Consider the following 18,078-nt stretch of genomic DNA (forward strand, 5'->3'; position numbering starts at 1 on the left):
CCCATATGGCTTGGTTTCTAATATGGAACATGTAGTGCATAATTCTCAATTGAATTCTAACTACAAACCAACAAGCTATCTAAAAAGAACAGTGAAAGATCTTCAGACTTTTACTAGAACCACTACATAGAATCTAATAAGCATTTTACAGCCGTATTCCTTTCTAAATGATGGGAGAAGTCTTCTGCAATTTGGAGCACCTAAAGAAAACTCATTTGCAAGGAAAAAAGCAAGGTTGGACAAGACAGAGGAAGTCAGTGTCTTTGAGCCTGCTACAAATATAGTTTGTGTTGATATCCCATTTTAAAATCAACTGACCACTAGTATATCTCCAACATGTGGTACTACTTAAGAGATTGAAAATATTTAGAATTGTGATGTTTCCAAACAAGGGAGAAGATACTAACTGCAGACCTCCCATGGTAAATTTCATTAGGACAGTTTAGGCTTAAGTTTAACTAAATTTGCAAATTTAACAATTAGGATTTTCTGAGCACAGATGCTTGGGAAAAGTGGTGCTGCTTAACTTAGAAGTACTGAATTGTTGCAAATGGAGAATTTAAATACATTTGGGAACATCTTTGGTTTATATACAACAGCAGCTATTTTGAAACCAAATTCCTCTGCATCCTACACAGACCAGGTGTCCTGCTGCTTTTATGCTAAGTTATTCATATCCAGAAAGCAGGATATGAAAAAGCTAACGTGTAATTTATGTTCCATAAATTAATACTGCTTCGTTTTCCAGAAGAGGACCTTGGCATGGAGTGCTAAGTGTAGAAACAATGAAACGATAAAAAGTTTTGGAATATGCACTTCCTTTTTATGGGTTCATTTGCAACTTGTTTAAAACAAGTACAACTGGGCAATATAACAGGGGAAACAGAGGCAATAAAGAAGATGAAATACAGCATAAAGATATGTAAAGCCACTCTGTGTAATCATACAGTACCTGGGAGCTGAATCTGTGAACATCATCAGAGGCACTGACTAGATCAATGGAAGACATGGAGGAAGAGCGACTATAGGGCTAACAGGGACAGACAAAGAAAAAACCAAGTAATCAGAACAAAAGCACAACAGAGCATTCAGTACCAACTTCCAAGCACAGGATAATGAAGAAAAGGAAGAACAAAAGCATCGTAAGCAGGGAGTACGGCAGCAAATGCTGACTTCATGCACCTATTATGTATTATGCTCCCAACACTGCCCTGTACATAATTCTCTCTCCCTGATGCTAAATGATGATGGTTAGATTTGATGCACAACAAATTTTCACTGGCTCAAAATGCACCATCATAAACAACGTGCAAAATAAGGGCTTGGGGAAATCTGTAAAAAGAAACCTTCTCCCCAAGTTGTGAATTTTTAAAGCTTAATTTCCAAGAACAAAAGTTTAACACAAGTGTTATAAGGTCAAGCCAGCTTCCTTCCCCAAAGTTAAAAGCAATTTCAAGGACCTATTAGGAATACATCACAAGCAATTAATTCTAGTTAGACTGGAATACAACAAACTGATTTCCCATCAAGGAGAGCCTAGGAAACATCTTACCTTTGGGACAAATCTGTGAGTCCCCACGCCAGAAAATGCATCACCAGGTGGCAATGATGATGGCCAGTGTAATCTGACCTTTTCACTCTGGGACTAAAATAACAAGGTATAATTATTAGTTTGTAATTTTGGACGTATTGTGAACAATTACCACAGAAATGCTAAAAATAATTATCTATCTATGGCAGGCACGACATGGCACTCCAGCCCGTAAGTTAAGACTGCAAAGCCTTAAAGATAATGGCCGTGCTGCAAACAGACAGCAATTGTCTCTTGTCTGTAATATTAACAAAACAGAAAAGTTACAATGCAGGGAGCTTCGTAAACTGACCTAAGTTCACTCTGCTCATAATAAAAGTATTGCAGCACATTCACATGTATAGCACTCTGCCAAGCTACAGCAGAATACTACTATGAATATTTGCTCTGAACACATATTTTTACATAATAAAGTGAGGTTCTAAAATAAATTAACTGAAATGTTATATTGGCTGCATGAACCCACAGACAAGGTTATACTTCTGACAAGAGCTTAGTATGTGATCTTAAAGGGGCTTAATTAAACTCCACTGTGGCATACATGCTCTTTACTTAATTAGATAAACATCCATTACCTGTTCTTCGATTTTGTCTTGCCTATCAAGAGCAGCTTCTACAGCATCAAAGAATTCTTCTTCATTAATCAGACTGTTGGGACCTTCCTAAAACAAACACGAGTAAAGGTCGATAGCAGGTACAAAATGACATTTTTTAATAAACCAAATGCACTCCAAGTTCTTCATCAAGAGGAAAGTATTTCATTAAAAATGCTTATGTAAAAAGCTGTTTAGGCAATTCAAAATAAAAATAAAACAATTGCGTCAACTTTCTACAGATCTGTTTAAATATTAAGCATAAAAGGTAATGATATATAGCATAGACCTTTTACGTATTTATAATAAGGTGGTGAGAACATGGGATTCTATTACTGTCTTCCCATGTTAAGGTAGTAGTTCAAGCTGCTTGTTAAGCAAGAGAACTACCATACAGGGATCACAAGACTAGATCTAGGTGAGCACTGGCAATCACAATTTTAAGAGGACACAGACCTAAGAGTAAAGGACAAGGAACAGTAAACATCAAGGATACTGGAAGGGAGAAAATGCCACGAAGCAAGCAAATATCAAATGCAAACTGGTGGTGATATGTTAGAAATTCTGGAGTCCAGAACGTTTGTTTCTCAGCTGGCATTATTTGATATCAATTCACACTGTGCATCTTGTATAGGCAAGTATCACAGAAATTAATGCTAAAATCTCCACTACTGAAATAAATGGTTCTTAAAGAGCTCAACCTTGACTGGATTGCACCAAGGGTGCTTTGAGGGGCCATATCTCATTTCTGAGCAATGTCCTCCTACTCCCACAAAGGTTTGGAGTGCCTGTATCTGCTGCAGTTTCTGCTACCATCTTTATTCACATAACTGCTGGGGAACAAAGTTCATAAGCAGCATGAAGCAGTTGGGCTAGTTTTGCATCTCTTACTCCCCATGCATTTTTATACAATATATGTCTGGCACTACCCACACTCTGGAGTTTGACACACACATTCCCCAGTCCTCTTTCTTACACATCAGCAGAAGGAACTGAAGGAGTTGCAGTACCAAGAGCAAATCTGAATAATGCTTAAGCACATACATGGAAAGTTGGGCTATTCATAATAGTACATGTCCTAGGTAATGAGAATAGAATCCTGATTTAAGATGGACAATCCTAAGCTCTCTTACTATTCTAGCTAAGGGTTTATATGCAAGATTTTAGTTGTAAAAACCTTCACACTATAACAAAGGTTCTTCAAACTCTCTGGAGTCGACTTCTTAGTCGTATTTGTTATCACCACATGACTGGGAAGTACTTGGTTCATCTGCATAGTATAAACGAATAATTACAATGCTTTCAACCGCTGCCACTTCTTTCAAACAAGCTTTATAGCCTATACATGCTGACTGTAAAGTCTGATAAAATGGACAGGTGGGGTCTTTTGCATTCCACATTCTTTCAAACTGGGTCCATAATCTGGAAAAGCTACAAATGTTTCAGTCTCCTTATATTTAATGAGACATAGCATGAGAAATAGAACAATGGATTGCATTGGGGATACGCCCTTATGATTATTCACCGATTAAAAAGTAAGGGAAAGGTTTTAGCAAGAAGTGTATTTAAGCTACTGTGCTTTCAGATCTACTAAGACACAACCCTTTCTTGATGCGCAGGAAGTCTGCACTGAAACCTTGCTTCCAGGTATTCATGGTCCAGGATAAATATTGAAAGAAGATAAATATTTGAACTTCATTGCCTGGTACTCTTAAGATTTCCCTCAGGACTACCTTATGCTTATGACCGAGGGACAGAGCTACCGCGTAACACCAGTTCCTACCTCATAATCTGGCCCACCGAAATGAGACTTTTTTTTAAGTTCTGTCATAGCATTTTTGTAGGCTTCTTCTATTCTCCTCCTTTTTTCAATTTCCTGTAAGAATACACACAAAGGCAAAAGTTTATTTCTAATCTCATATTGGAACAAGAATTGAACACTGTGATAGCATCTTCACAAAATTGCTATATTGCATCACAAGCTGCAGAGGATAACAAACTGTTGGGTTATTGCAAATGATAAGAGGAGGAGACAACAAAAAAAGTTCTCAAGATGAAAGCTATTGGAGCAACTGGAATTTTAGCCTTTAACTAAAATATAGCAATTGAAAACAAAACAGATTTTGAGAGGCTACGTTCAGCTTGATCAACTTCCACCCGGAAACCTATGTCTCCACTGTGGAAGGATGTGTGGATCCAGAATTGGCCTCCACAGACACTTACAGACTCGTTAATAACTGTGTTTATGGAAGACAATCTTACTTGGCTACGAGTGATCGCCAAAGAAGGAGATTCTCACCCCAGGACACAGAGTTAAAACATACTGCGGAGCTATGTAGCCCTACTCACAAACAAGCAATATGGCTAACACAGGGCATGAGGAAAATTAGCACAAATATTAATATATATATATATATATTTTAAAAAGCTTAATCCTGTTTAAAGCTTCTTAAACACCAAATTGTAAGAAGCACACTTCAAAGATACAACACTAACAGATTGCAATCAGGTCTGCGGATGGAGAAGCAACAAGCAACATGTGATATTTGCTAAATAACATGGCTACAACAGATGCAAGTGCTGGCATTTTAAACCATTTTGTCGAAAACAACCTTAAGGTACATAACTGCATGTAAACACAAGTTACCACCCTTAATTTACCTGAAGCCTTTAAAGCCACGCCATTTAACCCTCCAAAAGGCAGTGAAATCTTACCTTATCCAATCTTTTCTGCCAGCTTTCTTCACGTTTTACCATTAGCTCAATGCAATGGGAAAGTGTAGCAAGGATTCCAGCAGTCGTTGCCTTGAAAGTTATAGCTTCCCCTTTAAAGTCAATGCCATTTATTCCTTTGGGCGTTACATGTGGAAACACTAAAACAAACAGATTAGAGATTTATCAGTACAAACCGTGCTTTGCTCAAATGCATGTTACCTCATAAAGCATTTACTGCATGCTTGGCTTGTGCGCAGTTTAAACCATTAGAGTTCACCTATTTGGAAAGCATAGAGGAAACTCAACAGGAGAAATGTCCTTCCTCAGCTACATCTTTAGTGTACTGTATTCTCTCAGTTCTTCTGTGCCGTATAGCAGCATTGAAAGGGAAAAAAGCCATGTGGGTGGCAGAAGTGGTAATACTCTTGTAACAATACCACCAATTTGACAGCTCGATTAAAACAGAACTACCTTAAAGCCTAGCAGATGTAGCATTTAAAAACCAATAATTAACGTGCGCTCGAATCTTGTCGTGAACTGTGAAAAATGCCCTCAGAAAAAGTGTTCAGGCTTCTAATGATGTCCTCTGAAGTGGAAGGACACTTTCTGAATATACCTCAACAAATGAATTCTCCTTAGTTACAGTGATTTCGAATACCGCATCAGCCATCTGTTGCTAAGCTTGTTTAAATAAAAAAAGTGATCTATTTAAAAGTATATGAGAGAGAATGTTATAAAAATACATCAACATATATTAAATGTGGCAAAACATATTGTTCAATCATGTGTTGACACACTAAGACTGGAGCTGGCTGCTTGCTAGGAGCCTGCATTTAGGAATGGCATGGTCCAATATATGGCATACTCAGAGCATCTACCACATCCAAATCAGATGTACAATCTAAATCAGTAATCTAATTGGTAACTGAAACCAGCCCCTTTCAGGGCTGGAGTTCAGCATTTAAAAGAGTTGCGCCAAAGGCTTCACATACATTTGCAGGGATTGCCAGAGCTACTTGGTTGTTGCCAGCATTATCAGAAACAGTGGGGAGGCGGGGAGGGGAGGCTGAAAGATAAGGTCATCTAGCAAGTTTATGGCTGAGACAAGGTCTGAAGCAGATGTTTTTCCAGCCCATGCTCTAAGAGCTATCATAGGGTGAACTGCTAATGGCAGCTTCTGAAATTTAGTGGATAGATCTTGGGTCAAAATAATCTGCTCCGATAAAAGCTGACGCATTAAGCCTTCTCCCTGCCCAGGGATCAAGGTAACATTCCAGACTTGCCATTACTTGACAAAGAGAAGTGGTGGCATTGACAATTTCAGCTCAGTCTGTTCCATTCAAGGAATGTACATGAAACAGCCAAAATGTCCACTCCCCTACTGTCGCTTTTGGAGTCATCTTAAGTGATCAAAACCATTTTAAAAATGAAAAGAGATACAAAATAATCTTTCAGAGGATGCTGCTTCAAGTCCTCTTGCAGTTTATATTTTTTCAGACACATTACTGAAAGTTTTTGCTTTATAAAAAGGTAAAGGTACCCCTGCCCGTACGGGCCAGTCGTGTCCGACTCTAGGGTTGTGCGCCCATCTCACTTAAGAGGCCGGGGGCCAGCGCTGTCCGGAGACACTTCCGGGTCACGTGGCCAGCGTGACGAAGCTGCTCTGGTGAGCCGGCACCAGCGCAGCACACAGAAACGCTGTTTACCTTCCCACTAGAAAGCGGTACCTATTTATCTACTTGCACTTTAGGGGTGCTTTCGAACTGCTAGGTGGGCAGGAGCTGGGACCGAACGACGGGAGCTCACCCCGCCGCGGGGATTCGAACCGCCAACCATGTGATCGGCAAGCCCCAGGCGCTGAGGATTTACCCACAGCGACAAGAGGCTTAAATCAATATTAACAACCAGAAAATAATAATAATAATAATAATAATAATAATAATAATAATAATAATAAATAAATAAGCTACAGAAAGTGCCACACAGGAAGAATCAAGAAGACTATGCACAGAATAGTCGTGTCTTCATAATCACTCAATCTTCCAAAGCTAAAATGAAGGATAGCAGTTCACAAACCTCATCATTCCAACCCTCCCTCCCCCACTAGTCAAGTACACGTCTACAGCTCTGGATACTTTTTTTAAAATGGAAGAGAGATTAAAAATTAGTCATTACTCTGTTTTTTATTTATCTATTTAATTATTTGTACACAGAAGTAATATTAGTCTTTTCTGTGACCATATGCTGGTAAAATTTGTCCTGGCTCACAAGAACCCTTTGTGAAAAGGGTTCCCTGCCCTTTGGTATATCTCCTGTTCAGCTGTGATTCCTGTATTGCAGGGCGTTGGACTAGATGACCCTCTGGTCCCCTTCCAACTCTACAGTTCTGGGATTCTATGTGAAGTTGCCTCTGAAAAACCACTGAACAGGGAAGCCATGGCAAAGTGGCAGCTCCATGGTAACATTCTGCATCAAAGTCTTCATATGAAGATCCATGAAGAGCAGGCAGAGGCAAACTTGGCCCTCCAGATGTTTTGGGACTACAACTCCCATCATCCCTAGCTAACAGGACCAGTGGCCAGGGATGATGGGAGTTGTAGTCCCAAAACATCTGGAGGGCCAAGTTTCCTTATCCTGATGAAGAGGGACTCCAGAGAAATTGCTCTCCGGGTATAAATTTAGAAAACCTGTTTTCAGCCTGGCTCCAGTGAAAACCTGCAGCCCAACACCTGGTTGGCCACCAATCCCATAATCACAGACTACTGACATGCTGGCTTGGTCCAATGGGGGTTGAGAAGCCCATCAGCATCTGAAGGGCCACATTTCCCCCATCTGTACAATTCCGTGAGCAGCCTAACTCTTGCCCCTCTTTTAGAACAGAACACAGTAGCTCAGTTGGTTAGAGCATGGTGCTGATAATGCCAAGGTTGCAGGTTTGATTCCCGCATGGGACAGCTGCATGTTTCTGCACTGCAGGGGGGTTGGATCCTCAGGGTCCCTTCCAACCCTACAATTATAGGATTCTATACATGTTTGCATAAATTCTCAACACATCATCTTGCGGTGGAAGTAGCAAGATAAAGGTTTCTACGTCTTTTCAGGCGAGGAAACACAACCAAGTACAAGATCAGTAGTCAGAAAGAAAGCAAACTAACCCCCCCGAACATGTGGCTGAGTAGTTTAAAATACCTGTCATAGTTCATGACAAGATGTACGTGTAGTTTACAATGCTAATGAAAAGAAAAAAGGAGAGTTCAAAGTGACAGCTGAAGATGCCCACCTAAACATAATTGTGCACAATCAACTGGGATGAGGCAACTTTTATTTAAATCTGATCACATGGGAATTAGTCACTATCTATTTTCAAATTAAAGAGCTACAGCCAATGGGGAGATATTTCAAGTTAGAAATAAAACTTTGTGATTGTTAACTAGTTTTATAGAGAAGATCCTTTCCCCGCAGTTCTGCAGAAGGCTAACCTAGGAGATGCAACATTTCTCAGCAACTGAAGGTTGGTTAAACTACAAATCAGTACATATAATTTATTACTGAAACACATAATTTATAACAGAGCACATTTATTGAAACCCTGAAGAATTTCTGAACTCTGTAGCTGCAATATATGCCAACTTACCTGGGTGTAAGTGCCAGTGAACTTACTAAGATTTACTTCTAAGAAGACATGCACATGCCATTGTAAGTTTCTGAAGAACAGTTATTTTGTGGCTAACTTGCTTCAGGATCACTGTTCTTATATCTTTAGAACATTTTGACAACCATACATTTAAGCGTACTCACATTTTTCCTTACTTCCATTACTATTGTGCAAAAAATCCCCATCAGAGCGTGTTGTAGGGAAATCATCTTCATCATCTTCTACCACTACAACAAAGAGAAGCATTGATTACTACTGGGACTTGGAGGAAATTGAAAGAGCAGTAGAAAAATAATTTGCCAGTGCAGTCATATCTGGAGAGTCAACGAGACATACTCTACTGCTACTACTCTTACGTGTGTGTAATTTCAGTGTATAATTTCAGTGTACACTGCAACATGGTAATAAATGATTTTTTTTTGTCATGTACAAGCAACAGGAAGTTAAGGCTAGCAGGGATCCAAATGCTGGGGGTAGTGGTGGTTCAGCCACGCTGAGGGCTATTCTGACACATCTGTTCAGCAGAACAATTGAGGTGATATTTCATCATGTGCTCTGTGACATCACTCAAAGTAACTTTGTAGCTTTGGATTCTTGACGGAAACAAAAGAACTCTTGGCTACCCCCATTGCTACATTTCTATTAAGTTTTGCTGTGAAATATGAAGACACAGAGTGAACATTTGGCCAGGTACAGCAAAATGTGCATCAAAGCAAGTAGTGACATTTCCTTCCAACTTGAGACATTTTAGCACTAAAGCTGCATCTAATCCACACTTACCGGCAGCCCTGTTTAGAGAAGCTTTTAATGTTTAACAGACTATTGTATTTTAATATTTTGTTGGAAGCCGCCCAGAGTGGCTGGGGAAACCCACCCAGTTGGGTGTGGTAAAAATAATAAATAAATTATTACTACTACTACTACTACTACTACTACTACTACTTTGGAGCAAGCCCGCTCGACAAAGGGTCTCACTTCAGAGCAGCAATGCACAAGTTTCTGCTTTTGTGATTATGACTGTATTAGCATATTACTGCAGGGTTACTTCTGAATGTAACCCTATTATGATGGAATGTGAATAGTCACAGGGAACTTGTATTACATCAGTGTAGGAAGGCCTTACATCCTGTACCAGTAACCCGAGTCCATTGTGTATGTGCACTCAGCATAAATGCCCATCTACAAATGACTCTGCGGTAACCCTATGCATCCCATGTATGACTGGTAAAGTGAAAGAGCAATTATTATAAACACACATATCAACAGCATTAGTGGGAAGAGGAAGAGAAGATGGGGATCTGAAGAGAGCAGAAGAAAGTGTATGGGAAGCAAGTATACAATTACCTCTAATGAAGGAGGTTGGGCACTGCTGTGCTAGACAGCTGAAAGACTTGTCAATTTTTTCAAACAAAAGTTACAAATATGACAGTTTGTAACACTTGTTACTTTCCTATCAGACCCTAGAATATGATGCCTTTTGTTTAAATAACTAACTTAAGCTGAATACCTTTATCTCTCTGAAGTTCATCCTTGGAGACAGCGTCAGCACAGGCATCAAAGTATTTCTGTAGCGTATCAACCTGTCTACACAATATGTCTCTGAAGGTTTCCATTTCAGCAAGCTTCTCACGCAAACTGTGGCCCTTCTGAAAACCCAGAAGTTAAAACCGTTCAGCTGTTAATTTATTTTTATTTACGATATTACTTTCTATATCAACTTTCATTTCAAAAGAAATACCAAGGCAGTTCACAAGGCAATAATGTAACAAAAAAATCAGTAAAAAGTTAAGTAGACAAAACAGCAAAAATACATCATTATGAGGTTATCACAGGAGATGCATACAACTTGGGGTATGGATGAGGAATCATTTGTAAGACCTTTACGTTCTTTGTCACTAACCTTGAATGAGGAGGTCGATGTTGCCGAATACCCACTCGCTCCAGACACAAGGGATACCATAGAGCCATGGCGCCGTAAGCTCGTCTCTGATCCATAGCCAGATTCAGTCTGAAGAAAGAGGAACACATACATTAATTATGAAATGTAAAGAGGCAAATCCCCATTAAAGAGATTTTTCAAAAATGATATTCTTTAAACAGGATAGTGCTTAGAGAAATGCAGCCAAGTTAATATATACTACTTCAACTTCAAGCATGCAAGACTCAATCTGGTGCAGTAGAAAAAGGAGAGCCGAAGAGGATGGATGAGTGGAGGCGATGCAGTATATTATCAATATATGGCATGATGTGCCAAGACCTCATGTAAATTCAACACAAGAGCAAGCGTATTTCATTGGAGCAGCCTATTAATAAATCTTCTGTTCCCTACCTGTATCTTGTGGTTCCCCAGGATTTTAACTAGTCACTGTCATTAAGAGTTTGCCAGAAGTCAAGAGTATGCATACATGTATTAACCCTCCCTGACCTTCCAAAACAGTAAAATACTCAATACACAAATAGTAAAATACATTTTAAAGAAAAAAGAGTTCACAGATAAAAATGCCTACCACAGATGAAGTTTAGCAGGGAAGAACCTGCCAGAATGAAAATGTCTTTGTCAGCATGAGAGACAGCCAGAGAAGGGATTATTTGCTTTACAAAGACAGGGCAGAGTATCGCCACAGTATTGCTACAGTCACCGAGAAGGCCTTAACTCTTGTGGACATCAATCATGCTCCCACCCCTGACTTTGATTTGTGTCCAGAAGCAAATTAGAAGTTAATGCAGACACTGTAGGATAAGAGTAACATGATCCCATGGGTGTGTGCCCAATAACATCCTTGCTGCTGCATTATGAACCAAATGCAGCTTCCCAAAACTTTTCAGCGATAACCCAATGCAGAGAGCACTGCAGTACTTCATTCTTGATGTGCAACTGAGGTGTGTGTCACTGGAGTCAGGTTTTGCTAATTGTACTTAAGACTTACAATATGTGCACTCCTTGTACAATTTTATCTGCTACAACAACTAAGGACAAGAGAGTAACATGCAGTGTCAACATCTGCATATTTTGAGACTATTAATGACTATTACAAAAACAATTATTTTTAGTTACCACGGTGGGGTAGGGGGAAGATAAAGCTAAATATGGGGGGAATTGCAGTGTGGCTTCAGAAAAGGAAGGACTATTAATAGTGCATAGAGATATATGTGTAGAAGTTAGTGGCACATGCAAAAAGCATAAGAAGAAAAACAAAGCAAGCATCATGCAAAGCCCCACCATTCTATGACTGCAGCATCTAAGGCGGAGCAGTTCAATGCCGAACTTTTTATGTCTTGCAGAGCAGATCATTAGTAATTCACTGTAGGAATAACTTCGTTATAATCAAGATGAAAAATGTTGATAAAAGCGTCTTCCACCCTAAGTATGAATAATCCACGTTGCTAAAACAGAGGCAGCCAAAGTCTACTCAACAGAAAAGCTGACAGTCACTACCTTGAAATTAAAGGAATTTCTCATTCTTATTGTAGCAATCAATGCACAATATTAAACCCTAATGCCAATTACCATGCTGAACATCCAGAAGCCATTTTGTCAAATCTCCATGCATGGGTGTAGCCTCAAAGCTATACTCAGAACTAACAAAGCACACTGCAACATCTTCACCAGCTTTTTGCATCTCTGAATAGACTCCATTATTCCTTTCAGAAAGCTCTTTCATAGGTTGACAGTCGAGGAGGGGAAAGCCACATGATTCTAAAGCCTTGTGTAATATTCTGTTGGTGCAGGCAGTAGCAGCAAAGCACACCATCAGTGAAACAGGATCCAGCAACACAATAGCTTAAGTATTCAATCACATCAGACCTTCACTGCTGACTCAATCGCCCGATAGGGATTTCCTTAAGTGGGTCAGTAATGCTTCAGAGAGAAAAAGCACAGACTCATAGGAAGCATCACTGGTCCCACGCCCTGATTTCCCATATTTAGATAAATTTACTTTAACCCCTCATGAAGCTTAATGTATTCACCCACTGACTTTTTTTTAGCCTGGCCTACATATTGCATAACAGCTACACACAAATAGCTATTCTTCTCCAATTAGAAGCCCACACCTAGGAACTGGGAAGTAGCAGGATAAAACACTACAGATGCTTGACACTAATTCTACGCAACACTCTTTACATGTGAAATACCATTTTGCTTGACCTGTACTTTATTAATCAAGTTATAAAAGGAGATAGAAAGTTAAGCAGCATCAAAGTGAAATAATATATTTAAGTAGGTAAGAGGAAGATATATGTGAATGAAAACAGAATAAAAACAGGAAGGCATAGGAAAATAAGACTGGTGAAAGCTGTTATGCAATGAATATTCTCACAGAATGCACACACATATCACCAAAGACACTGCTGAATGATTTAAAGGAGAGGTGCTTTAAAACACAAGTTCACCAATAGTATTTCATACACCTAGAATCTGATGGAACTCAGAACAAGAGGGTGAAGGGGAATTCGGCAGAAAGTCAGACAACATAAAGGGGTAGTTCATTAGGAGGAACTGTTCTGCCCCAAATGACAAGACACAGGAATTGAACAGAGGACATCCTTTGGCACTGCTCAAGGGGGTGTCTTGGCTGAGAAGGGACCGATGGCACTGAAGAGCAGCCATACTCCTTAGAACAAATCCACAAACAGATCTCAATGGGATGTTGAGGAGACACATATGGGTGAGGAAGCTGGTAGTAAATGGAAACTGTTCAAAGAATTGTAAAGAAAAAGCTCATTTCATAACCACAAAAACTGGGCAATTGGTTTCTCAAAAGAGGCATGGAAAATACTTTGAAATAAACTTATTTTGTTGTTCACATATGACCATGTTCAGATAGAGTTTTGACATACGGCTGGTACAATCATCAAATACCAAGGCTGCAGGAATACTTTATGAGACCAGATTAGAAACAGTTTCTTAAGCAAACTGGATGGATAGATCAGGAAAATGTCTTTAGGTTTCATAATAAGATATTGGCTTCAGGAAAGCAATTCACCTACATATGATCTAACTATGCATATCTACATGTGAGCACACACCCACGTCAATCACATGAGACTCATGAATTTCATGTGGCCGGGGCAACCCAGCCCGATGGGCAGAGTATAAATAATAAAATTACTGTTATTATTATCTTTCCTCATACTGAAACAGAAAATCATAACTATTCCATTTAGATGAAGTGACTACACCAGATTGCAAACTAAAATCTTGGGAAGAAAATAATGATGAAGAATGACATGTCATGAACAATAGTGGCCACTAGATGGAAGCAATAAAAAGAAGATGAAGACTTTGCTTAAGGTTACTATTGGTCAAAGTCCAACAGTAACCTTTATCATGCTTTTATTACATTCCGGTTACTCCGCATTTAAAAATGTTTTCAAAACAGCCTGATTTTAAATGATTAAAGGTTCATACATGTCTGGCTTTAGCTGAAAAAGCCTGTACAGCTTCAGGTTTCTTAAATTAAAATCAAGGTTAGATTTTATTTTTATAGCGAGTTCAGACCTAGCTACTTCAGAGTAAAACTTGCATACAAGGCAGACCTCAGGGTTCTGGACACATTGTAAAAGATAATGCTTAAACCCCTCCTGCCAATTCTATTGTTCTGAAACACTAGCTATTGAATTTATTGCATCTCTTTATGGAATATAATAAGGGCACCCTCATTATTTGTGTTGTGACAACTGTACCATACAGTTTTTCACCAGGCACAGAATTCTGCATCCTGAATCTCAGCTTGCTCTACACATAAACAAAGCTTGCATAAAAGTTTGCTTTTAAAAATTGCTATGGATCAAATCGCAGGGATGCGGGTGGCGCTGTGGGTAAAACCTCAGCGCCTAGGGCTTGCCGATTGCATGGTCGGCGGTTTGAATCCCCGCGACGGGGTGAGCTCCCGTCTTTCGGTCCCAGCTCCTGCCCACCTAGCAGTTCGAAAGCACCCCTAAGTGCAAGTAGATAAATAGGTAACGCTTTATAGCGGGAAGGTAAACGGCGTTTCCGTGTGCTGCGCTGGTGCTGGCTCGCCAGAGCAGCTTCGTCACGCTGGCCACGTGACCCGGAAGTGTCTCCGGAGAGTGCTGGCCCCCGGCCTCTTAAGTGAGATGGGCGCACAACCCTAGAGTCGGACACGACTGGCCCGTACGGGCAGGGGTACCTTTACCTATGGATCAAATAGTAAGAGGAGCTCTGCTGGATCAAACCAAAAGTCCATCAAATCCAGCATCCCCTTTCGGACAGCAGCCAGCTGCCTATGGAAAGCCCCAAAGCAGTGGCTGATGGAAACTGTATTCCAACCTGGAAGGCACCAGTTGCCTACCCCAGATTTAGTCTTGAAAGTTGTACTGCCTAGCAAAGTGTCAGATCCCAGAGTCAGAAGCAAATGGGCTTCTATGCCCTCCATAGGACTTTGACCCATATAAGCATAGGTAATAGGAATACAGACAGCTGCCTACACCAAGTGAGACTATTGGGCCAGATAGACTGGAAATGCTTCTCCAGCATTTCAGACAGGGAGCAAAACTGGCACCTTTTGCATATGCTCTCCTACTAAGCTCTGTACAGAAATAGTCATATGAAAACAAGTTTGCTTGCCTGCTTGTTTTTTAACAAGAGTTTCATAGAGCTCTCTAGCCATACATTTTCAGATATCTTAAAAACATGAATACAATACTGTATAAAGAAATAGAACAGACTATCTTTAAGCAGACATAGAACAATCACCTTAAATCCATATATAAATGTGGAAGTAGAAAAGGTATATGTAACTTAAATATAATTATGTATAAATAGATATGTTTTACAGCAGGAAGAAATTCCTACATTGATCAATTTTTCCAGGCTGCATCAGGATTTTATACAGGTACTAAATGGGAATCAATGTTTAATTCAATTTTTTCTCTGTCTTCTATCTCTCCAAAGTACGTATTCTTTCAGAATCTCAGCTATATTCCAAATTCTAGCTCGCTAGCCAAGCAGTGGTGGTGAAGCTCACCTCCATTTCTGAGTTGCTAGAATTCTAGATACACTTGGAAGATTCTGTATTAACTCTAATTGCCAGCCACACAACCTAGTAGTATTGTCAAAGGCTCTAAAGGTATAATCTGATTAATCATGAAGGATATCATATATTATATTTCTTTTTGCAGAACAATCTAATTTTGGGTAGTCACATCAGATAGGTTTGAAATTAGCCCTTTGTGTTTTCTATCTCCATTGTCTACACACAGTTTACTTGAAACCTTTTGGGGAATCTTAGTAGAAAAGCAGCCAATAAAATAAAATAAATTGCTTGATTTACTAAATGCTGCTTTGTGGATTGACTTTTTTAAAAAAATGATAAGAGAGAGCAAAGTACACAAAGTCCTGAATACAGTATTTCTAGAAAGTTATCTGCCTCAACTCCAAGGTCCAAGGAGAGGCAAAGATAGTATCTCACTGGACTGACTCCTTCAACATAGCTAAGACTTCAGTCCATGTCACAGGGCTCAATTGCAAAAATACATTTATTTCAACATCAGTTAGGAATTTCTCTACTGCACCAGTAGAAAAAAGTAGTTCTTCAATCACATAATAATGGGTTAATGTCGCTTGCCCACTAGTTACCAAACAGTTAGGGCAGAAGTCTTTGGGCTGTAACCTCATGGGATAGTTAAGCTAATACATTCAATTTTTGATTGAATGTATGTGGAGTTCAAAACACCCATTTGAGAGAACAGATACTCATTTGAAAGCCCATGGAATAGAGAAGCAGTTTAGAATGGAGACAAGGATGACTACCTTCTCTGTATTATGTTGCTTCCTTGTGTTATATTCCCACTTCCAAAGCAACTTTATTTTTATTTTAAAAAGTGCAATGAGATTCTTGTGTGTGATATGTACTTTGCCCCCTCAGGAAAATGCAGGTGTGCTTGCTGGAGGTGCCCATCTCTGGTGTTTGGGCCCGGGGTATCCTGTGCCTTTCCCTGTTATAAACATAACTGAAAACTTGTTTTAAGCTTTGCTTATAGAATAGTTGGGCACACTGCAAAGTACAGTGCCAAAAAGACTACAACAACTCACCACCTTAATTTAACTGGAGCTATTTTAGTGCTGTGTGAGCTGTTTTGGTAGTGTTTTTTGGCTCTCTACATAAATTCATATATGCTTAATTCTTTGATATAATGCTTGACCAGTTTTGAGTTTTCTCCTCTGCTGCATTTTCCTGGCCCTGCACCCTGATTTTGTTCAACATTTTATTTTATTTTATTAAATTTCATATAATTTATTTAAGATTCAACAATAACAAGAAAAACCACAGTAACTACATCAGTTCATTACAATTGCCCATCTTTAACAATAATTGACAAGATATAGAACATCACTTTAACTTACTCCAAGTTTCATATTTAACTTTTATCTCTTTAGCTCTTTCTTAGCAGATCAAAAGGAAAAGGACCAAAGAAAAAGGGTATGGAGGGGAAAAAAGAAATAGAAGAAAAGAAAAAGAAAAGGAAAGGGGTAAAAGAAAAAAAAGAAAAAAAGAAAAAGAAAAAAGGGTTAAAGGAAGAGTTTAAAAAGAGAGAAACAAAATAAACACATTTGACTTCTGATTAGACTCATTGTATTATTGTTTCTATTATTTTTTCACACACAGTTCTGGATTATTGTATTACTTTATTTGTTTTCATCAGATACCAAAAACACTATGATTTTAAACATCCAACACCATTAATCATGTTGACTGAGGTTGATGGGAGTTGAAGTTCATCATCTGAAGGGCCACAGGCATATCCCTACCACACAGGCAGCCTGGTCACATGCATTTCCCCCCATTTCTCCAAGTTCAGTTGCTGAGGCTCTTTTAGATGTTGCTATGTGAGTTTTTGGCTTTGTTGACTTTATAGCCTTTTAAAAGAATGTATTTAGTGTTTCCATTCTATTGTATATTATTTAACACTGGCTTGAGTGCAAAATATGCATCCTATAAATGTTCTGAATAAAGAAAAGTACATTTGATTTTCCAGGAAAGATGTTTAATGGAAAGTTCGCTCCTTCTGTAACTTCATAATACCCTTTGAAAAATCAACAGCTGGTTGCTTATATTGCCACACAAGCACCAGATCAGATATTCAGACCCAAATCAGAATATTAAATGTTTTAGCCGTGTGACTTTAATCTGATTAGGAACATTATCTTTATGCCTAACCACTATACAAGAACACAAAAAAACCAAATCATAGTTCAGTTTTAGTTTCAAAAACCTTTGAAAACTAATATCACATCCAGTCATTATCTTCAAGATCAATCCAACAGCATCTTTTACCATTGTATTTTTAACAACCACTACAAGTTCTTCCTACTTTAATCCTTGTAACAATCTATTTTTAAACTTTACCATTAGCATATGATAGCTTGCTCAAAATGGTTCAAACTCTTATTTGCTGGATATAAGTGATGTTGCTTATTTTCTGCATTGCCACGCATTGATTCCAAGTATCACCAAGCATTTCATTACTGCTACATTTGTAAAGTGCAAAGTCTTACATAA

At 39.0% G+C, this 18,078-nt stretch overlaps 1 protein-coding gene and 1 long non-coding RNA gene across 6 annotated transcripts in view; one reads left to right on the plus strand and one right to left on the minus strand.

The window, feature by feature from the left end:
* Positions 1–18,078, minus strand: part of CERT1 (ceramide transporter 1) — a 49,901-nt gene that overhangs the window by 11,529 nt on the left and 20,294 nt on the right. For 3 of the 5 annotated variants that reach the window (XM_083465324.1, XM_083465325.1, XM_083465328.1), the window contains 8 exons: positions 10,455–10,562; positions 10,062–10,200; positions 8,698–8,781; positions 4,900–5,057; positions 3,968–4,060; positions 2,167–2,253; positions 1,553–1,645; positions 953–1,030 (listed from right to left, as the gene is read on the minus strand). In XM_083465324.1, the coding sequence (XP_083321450.1) occupies positions 953–1,030; positions 1,553–1,645; positions 2,167–2,253; positions 3,968–4,060; positions 4,900–5,057; positions 8,698–8,781; positions 10,062–10,200; positions 10,455–10,562 (840 nt within the window). The remainder of the gene's footprint in view (positions 1–952; positions 1,031–1,552; positions 1,646–2,166; positions 2,254–3,967; positions 4,061–4,899; positions 5,058–8,697; positions 8,782–10,061; positions 10,201–10,454; positions 10,563–18,078) is intronic. The other 2 variants (XM_083465326.1, XM_083465327.1) reach the window with 1 other exon arrangement.
* LOC310688777 lies at positions 8,788–17,415 on the plus strand. Its single transcript, XR_014517171.1, has 3 exons — positions 8,788–9,873; positions 15,355–15,411; positions 16,956–17,415. It is a non-coding gene; the product is annotated as an uncharacterized lncRNA (long non-coding RNA).

The sequence above is a fragment of the Podarcis liolepis genome, assembly GCF_965112155.1.
Source record: "Podarcis liolepis genome assembly, chromosome: 11".
In the NCBI taxonomy this organism is placed as follows: Eukaryota; Metazoa; Chordata; class Lepidosauria; order Squamata; family Lacertidae; genus Podarcis; species Podarcis liolepis.